Genomic DNA, 17,278 nt, shown 5'->3' on the forward strand with positions numbered 1-17,278 from the left:
ATGTTCTGTGATGGAAACACTTATCACTTTAGATATTAAAATATATTTAGATTTAGAGTCACTTATTCATAATAGAGTTAAGTATGTTTTAAGTAACTTAGTTTCTGTTACTTTATTCTGTTGTGATGAATGCTATGCCAAAAACAAATTTGGGAGAGAAGGGTTTATTTGACTTACATGTCCTGGGCTTACTACATACCATATTTTGTATCTGCTAACTTATCATGCTTTAAAATGATATGGTTAAAATCATACCTCTATCAAAACTGTGAGGTTAAAAAGAGAAAAAAAAACATTGATATCAGATTTGATACTATGTTGACATAACTTCCAAATCAAATGGAGAACAGTATTATACTACTGTTCACAGTGCTGTTTAGACCTAATATAACTTCAGGAATGCTTCAGTCAATGCTGTGTGACTAAAAATACCCTATCTAGAAATTTACTGAATATCTGTATTATGATATCATAGAAACTCATTTAGAAAAGCTTTAAGGAATACTGTGCTACTTTTAACTGAACTAGAACTTAGAAGGCCGGTATCTATGGTACTACATCAGTGAGTTTTAACTCTGTGACACCACCTGAATATGCTTTGAAGAAAAGGTATAATAAACATCAAGTGATGCTTGTAGAAGTCAAGGGACAAAGAAGCTGGGTGTCTGTGGGCGACAACCCAGGAAATGATCCCTTTTCCTTCTTATGCTCCACTTGCTAATGGAACTTGACATGGATCATGATACTGACGTAAAGCAACAGCTTGTACAGCGTGGCAGTCTGCTGCCACAGCACTAAGGAAGGAACCTCAGCTCCTAACATCAACGCCAGTTTAGCTCCCCTTTCCTGAATCCAGGCTGGGCTTGTGACTTACTTACACTAAGTTGCGCCAATTCTGAGACTAACTCTTAGTCTAGCACATTCTACTTTCATTCCACTCATGTTTTTGAATCAGCGGGTCAGGTAATGGGAGGCAGACAGAGGTCTTGTCACATGGGCGGGGAAGCTCAGTCACCCTGGCCAAAGCTCCACCAGCTTATGCAGTATGAATGACCAGAGCAAGACCAGCAGAAGTCAGATAAGCCCTGTGCTGATGCAGAATCAAAAACAGTGGCTTACAACTGCTATAAAATACTATGTCTTGGAGTAGTTTAATATATAGAGGTAATTAAGAAAAATAAAGTATTACTATAGGGTACCTTCGTAAAAACAAGTTTCTATTATATTTTCTAATTTGGTTCATCTGATACATGTACTATTATTTATTTATTTATGGAAAACATCATGAAACACAAAGAAATTATGCTAATTAAATGTAATCTAATGTTAAATTTATTTGTTAAATTGATAATTTGGAGACTTATTCAAATATGCTCCTCATCACAAAACATTTACTGAAAAAAATGAGTAACACTTTTGTTACAGTTTTCTTCTGAGTAACATTTTCACTTAAGCTAGATGTTTTGGGCCGACCTCAGCAAGCAAACATCAGGTATTGTTTAAGGAGTAATCACCTTTACCGGAGAGGAAGACTTTCTCTTACCTGAATGTAGCACGTGAGGACTCCTGTTGCATAAATGGGGACGGTAGCTTTAGTGAGGACCCCATTTCCTGCTGAGGAATCTAAAATTATTAAAATATTTTTAAAAGTTCTAGTATACTTTAAGTGTAAAGACAAAAGTGAAAATCACAATTGTATTTAAAAGTACAACTAGTTACAAGATTCTTTTGGGAAGTATTTTGGTGAAGACACATTATGTGCTGTTAACCACAACTTAATACTTCTGAAGTAGCATTAGCACACACACTTATAATAGATGAAAAAGAAATTTAATAGCCAAATTGGGATCTTAGACTCCTATTTCTAGAATAAAAAAACTAAAAACTTTAAGAGTCTCTCTCCAAAAAAAAAAAAGAAAAGTCTCTCAAGCACCCATAGAGCTAGGTCTTGATAAACCTATATGCTTTTAGATTGTAGCATTTTGTAAAACATAAAGACATTTAATTCAAAGTAGCATCCATATATACTTCTGTTAGCCTGCTTTAGCTCGGGGATTCTAGCTTCCAGAGGCCCCCACTGCATCTACTGTAGGTTTTTGGCCAGACAGAGCCCTGATAATGTTCATGGAGGAGGAGGAGGAGGAATTAGACTGCATAAATAAAAGGAAAGCAGGAGATTCCAACCATGACTGTGTGATGTACGAGCACTCTCTAAGAGTTGTTGTCTACAAACGTTAAGAAAAGTGTGACTTACAAAGAAAACTTCCAGACACGACAAGGAGGTGAAGTATTTATAGCACCAACAGTTCATAGTGTGATTACTACACACTTGTTTTAATTGGTTAATTTCTATGTTCTTAAATTAATTTTGATGTTGTTGTTACTGTACCTCTATTTTTATAGTTAATTTATTTTCAGAGTCATACATAAAGACATTGAGTTGGAAAGATACATTTAAAAATTGGATGTGATTTCAACAACAAAACAGGTTTCATATTAGCTAGGTAACCTTTTCATGGTAGGATATTGATGTTAGCTGAACATAACAGTGGTAGTAGAGAATTAAATCTGAGGCTGGAGTAAGTAGTATTTAGCAATACTGACTTTAAAAATGGGGTTAATGATCATTTCTTTTTGGACAATTAACTATTCACAGCTAACTTGATTTTACAAGCTGTCAATTCTCGATAACTTAATTTTTTCTTCACTAGGTCATCATTAGAATTAGTAACCAGCTAAAGCATCAACAATTAGGCATTCCAGATATCAACTTTTTAAAAAATCTACTGAAAGTAACTGTATTAGCTGGTTGGTTTTGTGTTAACTTGACACATGCTAGAGTCATCAGACAAAGGAGCCTCAGTTGAGGAAATGTCTCCATGAGATTCAGCTGTGAGACATTTCCTCAATTAATGATCAACAGGAGATGGCCCAGCCGATGGTCGGTGGTGCCTTCCCTGGGCTGGTGGTCCTGGGTCCATATAAAAAAAATCAGGCTGAGCAAGCCATGTGAAACAAGCCCTTAAGCAACATCCTTCCACGGTCCCTGTACCAGTTCCTGCCTCTAGGATCCTGTCCTGTTTGAGTCCTTGTCCTGACTTCCTTTAATGATGAACAGCACTACAGAAGTGTAAGCCAAATAATTCCTTTCTCCCCAACTTGCTTTTTGGTCATGGTGATTGGTTTCCGCAATAGAAACCCCAACTAAGACAGTAAATTTTGGGAAGTATTCTTAAACCCTGCTTACTTCCTTCAAAACAAAACAAAATAATAAAAAACCTGTACCAAATGTCACTGACATTTTATTCATTCTTCAAGTACTTCTAAGGACAACAGAAATGTAATTTTATAGATCACTAAGTCACATTAAGGTAAAATATTAGACAAAGAATTGTCTATGTGTTCAAGATCGATCAAATGGAAATTGCTACATATTTCCATTTATTTTTTATAATTTATGCTTAGAACTGAAAAAAAAATACACAGGCTAAAAGAGGTATAGGTAATCACTTTCTTAGGTCAGTGAAGATGGCCTAGAGTGATGCTGCTAAAACAGATGGGTGAACACAATCAATGCAAAGTTTGATCACAAAGACCTATAGTTTAACTTTTCTGTTTCATTAAAAAAAAAAAAAACCTTCCACAACCTTCTTTACTTTCCACCGTTATTTTATGACATTTCCACTCTTATTTATTAATGCTGCTTTTTTTGATAAGATGAAGTATTTTGAGCACACCATAGTACACTCTAAGGATTAAGCACCTAGTCTGAGAAACTTGGCCTTAGGCCAGTCTGGTCACAAAGTAGTTATCTAAAATTAAAATAAAGAAGGATGAATTACCCTATGGAGTAGATAACTAACATGGCCCAAAGGGATGACTAAGAGCTACACTTTCTTTTTCAATTACTCTTCCTAATGTATATAATTTTCAGATACTGAATATAGTAACTGAATATAATATTTTTCCCTGAATAAAAAAAGTTCAATTGCAGCTGGGCAGTGGTGGCGCACGCCTTTAATCCCAGCACTTGGGAGGCAGAGGCAGGCGGATTTCTGAGTTCAAGGCCAGCCTGCTCTACAGAGTGAGTTCCAGGACAGCCAGGGCTACACAGAGAAACCCTGTCTCGAAAAACCAAAAAAGAGTTCAATTGCTTTTTAAAGTAATAATGGACATACTTACCAATGTTTTCTTCAGAGAGTCTTAAAATCTCTTGGAACTGGGGTTTTACCTAAGTAACACAAAGGAAAGACCTATGGATTAATCAATAATAAAATACATACTTATTGCCCACACAGGTATTTATTTTGCTTTATAGCAACTGAAATGGTCAGAAAATATTATATTTAATTAACAGGACCATTAAGGATAAAAATCAATTCAGATCAGGAGGTATTTTCAGAATGGCCTTTGGTTTCTCTTCTTAAAATAATTTCAATATGATTTTAAGTACTTAAAATTACTGCCTCTTAAAAACTAAATTTAGTGACCAAAAATCTCACTTGCATACTACTGCATGATTAAATATTGTATCACCATAATATGATTAGAATTATTGGAAAGAACATCTGGATATATTTGAAAGGAAATTTCCCTCATTTAGGATTTTCATGATTGGCATATTCATAATCCATTATCAATTTTTCTTCAGTACCTTAAGGTACAGCAAATGATCATCTCATTTTTTTTTACAATGGAATTATCATAGATAATGAATTCAAACTACTGAAGACAATTCTCCAGTGTTCAATGCTTAAATGACTCCTACATGTTTTTCTGAACCCATACAGCTAGCTATTTACTTAAGAACTATTGAGCAATTTCCAATGATTATGGTAACAAACAGACTGAGGAAGAGTCAGCATCTCAGTCACTTTAATTCACACATTTAATGTAGACTGAGAGGAAGAATACTGGGAAAAGATTAATCTGTAGAATCATAGAACTAAGACTGCATCTCTTCATCTTGCAAAACATCAACAATTATTTAACTTATTAAAGGTCACAGAGCTTAGCAGCAAATACATGATAAAGGAAGTCTGAATTTTGTTGAGTCTATTGAAGAATACTTTTCTGCTTTAAATACTGCAATAACACAGATTTATTAGTAAGGAGCAGAAACTTAGTGTTTACTATTTGAGTATCTTGATGAAAACGAGATTAAAAAAACATTAAAATTAGTTCTCTAAGCAACTGGTGTGGCAATAAACTATGAAGACAGAATTGAAGAAGAAATTGAAGATGCAAGTGTCCTTAAATTTTAACACCTGAAACAATAAACATTGTGGGCCACAGTGACAAAGCACACTCTGGTAATGACTGAGACACATATTTGAGTATCCACACTGCTTTTAAGAAGCGGTACCCTTGGAGGAAATTTTATAGGCTGCTGTGGTTCATCACCTCAAGTTTTTAATCAAGTGCTAAGCAGACAATTGTTTCCAAAATCTGTTCTATATGGCAGAAAACTTGATCACTACTCAGGATTGATAGGCCTATGGCAAAAGCCTTTGATAGATTTACTGCGGCAGATCTCATAACAAAATCTCAGTATGCCCTAGGATGAGGCTAAATATACTAGTAAAATTTAACTTTGTAACAGATAAAGAGAGGGATCACGTTATCATTTACTTTGTTAAAGTATCACCATATTATGATTCTGTCTCTTGAATATAAGAAAAGATGTAATACAAGTATTTACCTTAGTGTTTGTAAAAATTTTGCCAAATGTCCGGCAAAGACGCCAGAAAAATCTGGAAAATTCATGGACACAGGCAGTTGAGGTTACATTAATTTTGCCCACTATTTCTATAAGCTGCGGCAACCTGAACGTGAAAAGAGAGAAAAACAGCAGGGGCACGTGTAAATGACTGTCTCCATGATACTGCCCTAACAGTGCAGATGCAAAAACCATCCCTATGCTCTCTGTAAGCAGAAGATGGCTTTCACATCCTTTGAAATGGCATTAAGAATGGACTCATCTAGATCAATTCTTCAAATACCAGTCTTTAACCGCTTGCTATAAAACAGTTTTCTGCGTGTGGAATGGGATTCAAAATCATGGATTTGATACATCACAAAACCTTGGTTTACACAGCATTCATTCTAGACTCAAAACTAGTAAGTTACAATATTGTTTAAAGTCCATTACTTCTAGGACTCAAGGCAGCAGATCAGTCCTGACATATCAAGATGCAGCTTCTTCATAGAATAAATACTCAGTGGGAGTACTGCCTTTCAAGCTTTGCTACTGAAGGTGCCAATTTATGTTTCTTAAACAAATTAAATCTATATCATAAACCTTCTCTCTGTCTCAAGTCTAAATATGAGCTACTTTCCACTGAGCTAATTTAATATAAAATGGACACAGAGGTGGTAACTTACAATTGATTGACAACCCAGAGTAAACTCTCCCAGCCTGTTGTGCCCTCGTGTTCCAGTTGGTAATCATAAAGTTGTAGCAACACGGCCAATTGCTCACGACTTCCAATAATAATAGACACATCTTGTAGAGGTGACATAGGCCGAGGAAACCTAGTCACTGAAAATAACAGAAGCAAATAAGTCACACAGGAAAAAGTAGTTTGACCACTTAGCTATTCTGTACAAAACAAAAGTAAGGTCCTCAGTCTAATACTTAAATTAACATTTATAAACTTTAAATCTCAAACATTAAGAGATTTTGAGACACTCACACTTAAATTCTATAAAATAAAAGATATCTTTTAGGGACTGAAATTAAAAGCAGGGAAAATGTTTCACAGGAGAAAATAATAATGTAAAATATTAAAACCTCAGCCTAACAAACTTCTTTAGTAGTTAATTTTCAATATTAGATGTTTTATTTCAGTCTATTTGAGTTAAGGTAAAGTGGTAAAGCCAGTAACAGTAGGCTAAAGCACAATTGACAGTTACTGTAACCAAGGTCCCACACTATAAGCTTAAACAAATCTGAAGGAAAATTGAAAGAACTCACTTTTAAATCGTGTAACTAAAATGTTAATACATACATGCAAATATTAGTATATTTTAAAAGCTTAAGCATATTAATAAAGCCTATAATCCTATGGATCATAATCAGATTTCTTATTTAAATTATACTTTAATTTTGCCTGCATGTGTGTTTGGTGGTGTGGCACACACCTGTTATAATGTGCATAGCAGTCAGAGGATAGCTTATAAAAGCAGGTTTCCTGTTTTTATCACATGGGTACTAGAGAGTAAACTCAGGTCGTCAAGCTTGGTGGCAAGAACCTTTACCCACTGAGCCACCTCGATAGCCAGGATTTCAGGATATTGTGGAATATTTACATGGCTACTAATTGAATAATGTATGATAGTAAGTTCATTGACTATAGGATATAGAACTCTAGATAACAGCAAACATACCCAAAAGACACATCAAGGTACAATAGTTGCTCAAAATATATTTAACCATACTAGGTTTCACAAAATTTGAAATAGTACCTAATTTAAAAAATGTTCCAAGCTAGAGTGTGTCACCATGGTGCCCAGGATCAGAACCAGGGACCTTGCCCCTGGCCCCTCTCCTTTTTTTTGCCTTTAGTTTGCCCAACATCAGCAGAAACTCGGACCTTGGGGCCAGCTCTGCCTGGCCAGCGGGCCAGGCCAGCACTGGGGGCTCCTGAAGTTGAGCTGGGGTTTTGTTTTCTTTTGGCTTTTCCCATCTTAGCCCTTCAGTTTCTGCCTCTTCATGGTCATCTATAGGTTGAAGTTTGGGTTTTATTTATTTATTTGTTTATTTATTTATTTTAATAATCACTTCATGATGATGATAGAATTAAAAGTGAACTGCATAGACTCAGGGTCACTGTTGCACACAGTGAAGTCTGGCAGGCTCTAACCTAACCCCAGAGGACGCTCAGAGTGGCAGCATCAGGATGAGCAGGTGCCACCATGGCTCTAGTTGTATCTGCTGTGTATCTGTTGCTGCTCACTGCAGCTGCTGGCTTCCACACTTAGCAGAATGAATCACAGCACAGATTCTGTCTGACACCTAGAGGCTCCAGAGGGATTCTGGGTCCACTGTGCTGGAACCACAGCTAGCTACTGGTTGGGAGGCTGCTGGGTTATTGTTTGTGGTTTATCTTATTAAAAATTTCTGTCCTTTTCCTCTTCATTTTGATGGACACACCCTCAAGATGCCCATGTCTGCCAAGAGGCACCTAGGTAGGGCCCAGCCAGAACCCTTATGTCTAAAGTCAGCAGGGCTCACTCCTTCTCAGTCCACAGGGATGTCTTTTAACAATTGGTTCCATGGTGGAAGGCAGAAGTAGCTGTGTCGGCCATCTGCTCATGAGATTGGTTGCGGTCATTTCCCCAACCAGCCCTAGTTTCTCTTGACACAATACAGTTAGGGACTTTAAACCCTTGTTCTGGAGACCACTGCCCTCTGCAGACATGACCTGCCTCCTCCTAATAAAGGCTCATTTAATCCCCCCCCCCCAAATGCTCCTAGCTAAAAATAAGACATTATCAAACTCTTGTGCTGCAACAGGCATTCAACAATATATTAAAGGTAGAGCACGGTCATGGCTGCTATGTGAACTCTCCTATTTGTACACACAACACACAAAGACAGAATCATGCGTAACATCACAGCCTGGATTTCTGCTTCAATGCTTACTAGCCTTGCTCAGCAATAGGATATGTGGATAATGAATGAGAGGTGTCTGTCTGTGTTCAACTTCTACATCACATCAAACCATAGCTGACAATTTCAACCAGAGTTCTATCACCTTGGGCACAAGCCGATATACTATAATGAAATAAATGCTTGTCTTTCAAAATTACTGATACAGACTGGAAAAGAATGTAATAATTAGAATTAAAGTAGATGGATTGAGACTGACGATAAAAAGAGTGAGACTAAAGGCATTTTAAAATCTGAGCCCAACAGAAACAAAATGGTGACAGGAAATAGGCATGATTGTCTAATGGTGAATAACTTAGCTACAGAGAGGAAGTAAGGAAGTCTGGGTGTGCGCGCATGGTAGTAAATCCTTTAACTGCAGCACTCATATGAAGAGCTCATATGAAGGCAGAGACAGGCCTCTTGAGTTGGAGGCCGGCCTGGTCTACACAGTGAGATCAAGGCAGCCAAGGCTACACAGGGAAACTGTCTTAAAAAATAACAGAAACAACAACAAAAATACAATGTCTCAGGAGCCTTAAAATATTTGTCTACTTAACAATTGTTTTTAAAAATTGCAATCTATAAGATTTCAGAATACAGAAAGTCTCAGAATACCATTTTAATAAAATGGTAAAACAACAGCATTTTATCAGCAATGAAATGTACGCAGTAGTCGTAAATTATACCCTAAGTTGTACATAGGTATATACCAAGATATAAATAAGTAGATATCCCTTAAAAGATGATGTAGTCAGTTTTCCCTTATAATAAACAGAACACTTAAATTAAAGACACAACTTTAATATTAAATTAAAAGCTGGGTGTAGTGGTACACACCCTTTATTCCAGTACTCCAGAGGGCATAAAGAGACCCTATTTCAACTACCACCATCACCACTTCCACAAGTCAAAGAGGTATAGCAACAGTAACTAAAACCAGAAGATTACTGGTGTAAGTGCAGTGGGTATTATAATGCTAATTTCTCTCTCCCCCCACCCCACTGGTTGGGCCAGAGACAGGAGAGTCCCCACATAAGACACTGAGTGGCCCTGCCCCAAGTTATTTCTGATTGGTAAATAAAGATGCCAACAGCCAATAGCTGGACAGAAGAGACATAGGTGGGGTTTGGTTTTTGTGGGCTTGTGGTCTAGCAGTACCATGAGGAGAGAGAAGAGTGCAGGACAAGGAAGAAGAAGAAGCTGTCATGTCTTAGGTGAGTCCATAAGAACATGGCCCCGTGGGCTGGCCAACTGGAGTCACAAGCAGCCCAGAAGAAACATAGTAATAACTTGGGGTTATTGATAGGAAATAGATTCTAACAGCATAGAGGGTAGGTAGCTGCCCAGCTCTTGTGTTGTTGAAGGCTTATTGTAAATATAAAGGTATGTATGTCTTTCATCCAAGAACTTAAAATAGCTAAGGTAGGGTAGAAACCTCAGGCCAGGAATTAAATCCTTTCTACAACAACAAAGACAATCACAAGAAGTAGTAGTTAGCCGGGCGGTGGTGGCGCATGCCTTTAATCCCAGCACTTGGGAGGCAGAGGCAGGCGGATTTCTGAGTTTGAGGCCAGCCTGGTCTACAGAGTGAGTTCCAGGACAGTCAGGACTACACAGAGAAACCCTGTCTCGAAAATCAAAAGAAAAAAAAAAAAGAAAGAAAGAAAAAAAAAGAAAAAAGAAGTAGTAGTTATATAAGGAATATGTTCAAAATGCCAAAGAAATAAGTGGATGGCAACAGTTGGCATGCAAGGAGTATTTGTTAAATACATTAAGAATGATAACAAATATTATAGGCTGGGCTAGTCTCTCTGCACCTCTCCAAAGTCTTCTGTTTGGAAACAGGGCTGCTACAGGTATGTTTAGACAAAATGAGCTCATATGAAGGGTGGGCGGGTAGGCTTCTATCTAAGACAGTTCTCAAACGGTCCTTACTTTTAGGAAACCTTCTGTTCCACAGAGCTATAAGATAACATATTTCTGCTGTTTAAGATACTTGGCCAGTGATACTTTGTTAAGACAACATCAGCAAACTAACACCTCCAACTAGAAGAGGAAGAGAAAATTAGAAGGACAAGAAGGACAAGAGGATTAGTGCTGTGGTAGAATTACAAAGAGACTAGCTAAGAATTCTTAAGGGGTCTCAACTTATGACATTTGAAGTTTTAAAATTATCTTTAACACAAGAATTCTTTATCAGAAGCCAGCAAGACACACAGATAACTTCACAAACCTGAAAATGCTACAAAAGTATTCAAACTCAGGGATGGCATCTGTACAGCCTTTTCCTAGGTGTGCTGCAGAGTGGCTGTCAATTACTTGCTATACATTAAAGGTCATTTATTGGTTACTGTGAGTATGACTTGATTTTTTTTTTTCTTTCTTTCTCCCCAATCCCAGTCCTGGAGATTGAATCTAGTACCCCTGCTCATGTATTGGGCAAGCTTTCTGTCAATCAACTATATTCTCAGCCTAATTTCATGAGTTTCTGAAGATAAGTCATTTTCTTTCTGTGGGGAAGTAGGGAGAGAAAATCTTAACCACATGCTTGTTTCTGTCTACCATGAAAGGAAATTTTACTTATTATTAAAAATTACAATTGTATTTATCTTACCCTTCTGAAAATAAAAGAGCTAGAAAAGAAAAAGGTGGAAATGGCAAACTTCACACACTAGCACTAGTTACTATTAAGCGAGTCCTTTCATTGACTCAGAGATATCTATCCCAGCTTCCTAACAAAGTCTATATGCTACTGTGAGGCCCTGCCTCAATGAATGCCCAAAACCTCCCATACAACCAACAACTAAAGCAAAGCAAGCAAGCAAGCAAGCAAGCCAGCCAGCCAGCCAGCCAGCCAGCCAGCCACCTACCTACCTACCTAATGGGTAACAGAACCACAAATATTACAAAATAATTTCAAATGACTTATCCATAAAAGATGAAACTATAACATTTATCTGAAGCTTTAATAATCTCTACACACAAGATTCTATACATTACACATATAATGCATTTTAGTACCTGTGCTGACATACACACATGATTAGAGTCAAAACAAGTCTTTGGGAAGCTAAACTGGGAATATTCTACAGCTTCCTTCAAGAACCCCATCCAGTACCTTCAATGTGTGGTACTTCACCATGTAGCTTGGCTTTGCTGGAGAAAGGCGCGTTCTGTAGCACTAATGCAAAGAGAGATGGGATCAAGGACTGCAAGGCAGAAAGATACATGTGGAGCTTGTGTTCGTCCAGCCCGTGCTCTCCTTCCTGAAACATAAGGGGTAGGAGCTAATCTTAGGCCCTTGAAATCACACTGCAAGTTGAATGCGTGACTCCCTTTCTATGGCTAATAAACATTTAAAGACTTTAGATACCGAGTGCGTATGCACTTAACAAGGATGTCTATGAAAATTGTTGCGAAACAAGAAGGGACTGTAGATATACCAGAATCTTTAATATAAAACGCAGGGCAAACAGTTATTTCCAATGCTGGGAACAGTTTTCCTGGGGAGTGTCTTGTCTTTTGAAATTCTTATATACTAGAGTGAGCCACAGAAGTCACAGTAAGTATGGCACTGCTAATTCTGTAGAGTCATTTGTTTTCTCTACTTTCTAAGTGCTTTCAGACACTTGGTACCATCTGTATTTGCAAGTACTAAAAGTACTATAAAACAATTCTAAGTAGATAAAATGTAGCAGAAACTTCAAAAGGAAAGAGATGACAGAAAAAGAAGGATTGATATGGCACCGAGAACAAAATTCTATAACGAAAACCCCACACCAGAACACTAAGATTAGAGATGTAGGCAGTTGGTGTATTCAAATCTACTTAAGATACCATTGTTATACTGGGAAATAACTGTGCTATAATCTAAGAGACAGGACTAGCTTACAGTTAAGTTCTAAATCAGTTAATTTCTATACAGAAAAATTACTAAGTAGAACACTGGAGAGACACTTAGAAGCAATGTGGTATTACTCATATCATAGCAAAGTACACAAAAAACAAGGCCTGGTTAATTATCAGATAGAAAGAATGCAAATACTTAATATATAAAAAAAAATTCCTACATTTTCTGATCAAACCACTGGCTTTAAGTGCCCACTGTAAACTTTAGAAAGTTTTAAGAGTATTTAAGCCAATACACATATACACATGAGATCATCGATTAGTTTATGATTTATGGTAAGAGCCTTATGGGTCCTTGAAAAATTGAAGCACAGAGTATAAGCGTTTAGAGTCAGAAACAACTATCAGTTTCTGTATGACAGCTGGAGAACCTTGATAAGTTACTTACGCACCAAATCCTAATTTCTATGTAAAACACAAAATACACCTCAAAGGGTTCTAAGAGTGAAATAAGTCTCTCTTTTATAAGAAAACTAAAGTATTGAGTTTAGCAGTATATACAGGCATCTCTGAAATGTCAGCTTCTCTGCTAGCCTCTCAAAGGACTCTTAGAACAAAAATTAATTCAGCTACCAAGGGCTAACTGTGCCTTTTCTCTTCTAGCCTCTCAAATCTCTCATTAGTGGTGATGTGTTAGACTATTTGGCTTAGTGGTACATTTTGTGTCTGTTCCCCAGTGTTTCTCTAAGATGGTCTAGAACAGACCCTTTAAACTATTATGAACTATTTAAAAAAGGGACGAACTCACCCTGAGAAGCTTTTCAATCTTGTTCAGTAGTGTAGGTATAAGATGAGACTGTAAGTTTCCAAGTTCAGTTGTCCAGGCAGCATAGGCTGGTAAAAATACTTGGTGTGTTGCACTAACAACTCTTTCTGAGGGATCACCCAGGGCTGAAAGCAACAATTCAAAGCCCTGAAAAAGAGCAATAGGCAAGTGGAGATTGTTAGAAGAATACATTTCTAAAAAACTTGAGAAAATGCAACAAAAATGTATTTCAAAAATTAGAACAATGTTTTAAGGAAGTCTCCCATTTTCTTAAGTGTTAACGTATCCACGGAGGAGCAGAGATAGGGTGGAAAACATGCTCACTCATTTCCAATTTCTTAACAGCTGCTGCACTGAAAGTAGCTGTCTTTCTCACTAATCACATAGACACACCAACTCACGTGCAGACAACCCAAGTGTCTGACATCAGTACATTTCTTAAAAATTTCTAACAGGGTAAAAGAAGTTTCTGCTGAAAAAAACATACCTGTTGATATTTGTCAGGATCATCAATGTAGCCCATAATGATACCCAGGCTTTTAATCACAGCTTCTCTTACCAAATCAGCCTTATCTTCCATTAACATCTGTTGCAACATTGAAAGAACCAAGGAACTACGGATTTCTTTCTGAAAATAACCAATATGTTTTTATGATTTGTTTATGGTATTTAGTATAACAATACTTAATAACAATGCCAATTACTGCTGTTCCTCAGTTTACTTTTAATCCAATTAATTTTCACTTATTTATAAGAGGTGTGTGTGTTTGTGCACACTGGGTCAGTGCCTGTGGTAGTCAGAGAACACTGGACCCCCTAGAACTGGAGTTATAGGTGGTTGTAAAACACCTGGTATGAATGCTGGAAACTCAGAGTTACATGAATGCCAGACAGGGCTCAACACTGAGCTAACCCTCCAACACCCCACATGACTACTGCTCCCAGTTATGTTAAAGAATCAGCCTAATTAAAGGCCGAGATTAAAATAAAGTTATCAGGGCCTGAAGAGATAGCTCGGTGAAGAGATAACAACTGTCTTGTTGTTACAGGACTGGAGTTTTATTCCATGTACAGCACCCATGTCAGGCAGCTCACAACTATCTGTTAACTATAGGTATACAGATATGAATATTGCCTCCTTCAACAATTGCATTCATGTGCAGCCCCTACATATAATTTAAAAAATCATAAAATGAAGTTATTAATATCTAAGTTCATATCCTTCTTTGTAGTTATTGAAACTTGTAAATTAATCAAGCCTAAGCTTGCTTTGGTACCTTTAAAATACAGAAAAAACAGAATAAAATAAAAACAAAGACCTGGCTTTTGTTTTGACTTTTTAAAGTCTTCTTAAGTGAACACCATAAACATTTAAAACCAAGAGCTGGTTGTATCTATGTAGACCTGGCATCCTAGCACATGGGTGATGGATTCAGGAGGATCAGAAGTTCAAGGTCATCTTCCAGGGTTATGATGAGACTTTATCTCCCAAAACCCAAAACAAATCAAATCCTACAAGTCTCTGATACTTAAATTTCATTGTTCCATCTCAGACTGAATACCTCTATGATAATATACATATTGTTCATTTAAAAATGTAGATATTCTTTAAATCCAGAACATTTATCACTTTAAAAAAGCTACTAATTTGTATTATTTGTATTGTATGTAAAACCCTTTATGCATTTTAAAGCTGTTAGGCTCCTAGTAGTATATACAAATTTCCCACAATTCTCCACTGCACTTAAGATCTATTCTCATCACTGGAAAAGGTTTGTCTTATGTATTCCTCCAAGTACAATGTCATGAAAACGAGGATGTCTGTCACATACCCATGTCTGAATAAGCACAGCTCAGCAGTGTGTGTTTTTCTTTAGAAAAATTGTTGGCCCAGGAAAAAACAGTGACTGCCTTCAGTACTCTGAAAACCTTGGCAAACCTCAGTGTGCAGTTAGAGTATTTCCTATTATTTCTTTCATTTTGTGTCATAGAGCATTACAAATATCCAAAGGTTAAAATTTAGTAAAATGAATAACTTTACTGAGTAAGTAAGGTTATTTTTTTGAATCAAACTGCTTGTTTTAGGAATGTGGGGCTCTGAAGAGCACATCCTTATCAGGACATTTCAAGTCTGCCTCTCTGATCAGTGTCTTCTAGGAGCACTTCTGCCCACCACTACTTTTGTACCAGCAAGGTCCGTGTAAGTATATGAGAGAAAAAAAAGATCTTATTAGGAAAATAGGTTCCACCTTATGTACCTCTTCAGAAGAAACACAATGAACTTCCCAGGGTTCTCAGAACATACTGTCAGAATCACCAGTATAGGTACATATATTTATATGCATGCACAATCAATTAGGATGTACTTATTTAGAAAGAATTATATTAGCATAAGCCTCCTTTTTTACTTGTTTGTCCATCTCGTTATTTTATTAAAACAGCAAGGCTAAGAGGAACTGGATAAAAATGTATGACAAGACACTAAACAGAAACAAAGAAAAAGAAAACAGTTCTTACAGGAAGGTAAGGTGCCAGTGCTCCACAAGACTCTGCCACAAGCAGTCGTCTTTCTGGATATTTGTGGTTAATCTGGAGTAAAACCAAGCATATTATATTAGTCAAGTGTAAGCAACACACCCTCTCTTCTTCCACAAGACAACTACTTCTCACCATACATCCTGCTAAGACTACAATATATTGTCTTCCTTTTCAATTTCTGGGAATCCCTGCATGGCTATACCTGGATCAGGAACAAGGGAATCAGGGACAGCCTAAACATAAAGGCACAGGGGGATCTGTTAAAGAAAAAAGGGAAAATCAAAGATGAAGAATTGGCAAGGTATCTAGAAATTAAGTATTTGCCTAGGACTAGGCTTTCTTTAGGATGTCGGAAGAAGCAAGATCTTCTCCTAGCAACAGAAGCACAAGTCTTAGTTGGAAATCTTGGTTTTGGCAAGTGATAGACATCAGTCTGCTTTCTGCTAAGAAGGCTAGCAAACAGGTTAATCATGACTTAACCAGCTAGATGAAAACAAGGTTTTCTTTTTAAGAAGACTTCTTTTCTGTTTGTATATGCAAAACAGTGGAGTTTTGCTATGTGCTAACTACACTGAACCATAACAAAATATAAACAAAAATGACACATACTGGGTTTTGTTCCCATATGTCTTCTTCATAGAATATAAATCTTTCTTTGACTGGAAAAGAAGTATATCTGTTCTCATATTCCCATATTAAAGGATGATATAATTCAATAATGTTTTGGATGCCTAAAATTAAGAAAAGAAATTATATAGAAATCTACTGGGCAACAAACTAAAGGTAGGTGGCTAGGTAGATTCCTGATCCATGATTATAAAAATTTTAAAAGAGCTATAGCAAAAATGCATGTAACTAACATCTTGGAGCTAAATTTAATCCACTCACAAGTGCTCTGATAGAAGAGTAAGTCTTATCATTAATGTGCTGTACTTAAAGTTTCATCTCATTCCTTCTCAGTCTAATGTACAGTGTCTCATTTAAGTATACACTCAAAATCAACTGTATTTCTGCACTTAACTTAGGAAAAAGATTCTCTTTCAGTTTACAACTAAAGCACTTAAGGAATTCGGAAAACTATAAACCACTGTTGTAGGATATAAAAGACTTTGATGTGTGGAAACCCTAAACTCAGATTAGAAACTTGTATGATTAGGATGGGGATCTTCTCCAGATCAATCCACACAATCGGTAAACTACTTTAAAAGCCAGGCAGTGGTGGCACATGCCTTTAATGTCAGTACTTGGGAGGCAGAAGCAATGAGCTCTCTGAGTTTCAGGCCAGCCTGGTCTATAGAGTTAGTTTCAGGACAGCTAAAGCTACAGGACCCTGTCTCAAAATACCAACTCAACCCAACCCATCCAACCAACTAACCAACCAACCAACTCATGCAACCAACCAACCAACC

General features: G+C 37.0%; 1 protein-coding gene across 8 annotated transcripts in view; it reads right to left on the minus strand.

Moving 5' to 3' along the window:
- The window catches only part of Relch (RAB11 binding and LisH domain, coiled-coil and HEAT repeat containing), an 83,423-nt gene that overhangs the window by 21,012 nt on the left and 45,133 nt on the right, over nucleotides 1–17,278 (minus strand). For 6 of the 8 annotated variants that reach the window (XR_003712395.1, XM_028775598.1, XM_028775594.1 and 3 more), the window contains 8 exons: nucleotides 15,849–15,920; nucleotides 13,819–13,959; nucleotides 13,314–13,478; nucleotides 11,775–11,922; nucleotides 6,385–6,541; nucleotides 5,702–5,825; nucleotides 4,183–4,231; nucleotides 1,544–1,623 (listed from right to left, as the gene is read on the minus strand). Coding sequence is in view for 7 of the 8 variants with exons in the window: in XM_028775598.1 (XP_028631431.1) it covers nucleotides 1,544–1,623; nucleotides 4,183–4,231; nucleotides 5,702–5,825; nucleotides 6,385–6,541; nucleotides 11,775–11,922; nucleotides 13,314–13,478; nucleotides 13,819–13,959; nucleotides 15,849–15,920 (936 nt within the window). In the remaining variant the exon portion in view is untranslated. The remainder of the gene's footprint in view (nucleotides 1–1,543; nucleotides 1,624–4,182; nucleotides 4,232–5,701; nucleotides 5,826–6,384; nucleotides 6,542–11,774; nucleotides 11,923–13,313; nucleotides 13,479–13,818; nucleotides 13,960–15,848; nucleotides 15,921–17,278) is intronic. The other 2 variants (XM_028775597.1, XM_028775596.1) reach the window with 2 other exon arrangements.

Source organism: Grammomys surdaster, unplaced genomic scaffold (assembly GCF_004785775.1).
Source record: "Grammomys surdaster isolate TR1022 unplaced genomic scaffold, NIH_TR_1.0 257, whole genome shotgun sequence".
Classification (NCBI taxonomy): Eukaryota; Metazoa; Chordata; class Mammalia; order Rodentia; family Muridae; genus Grammomys; species Grammomys surdaster.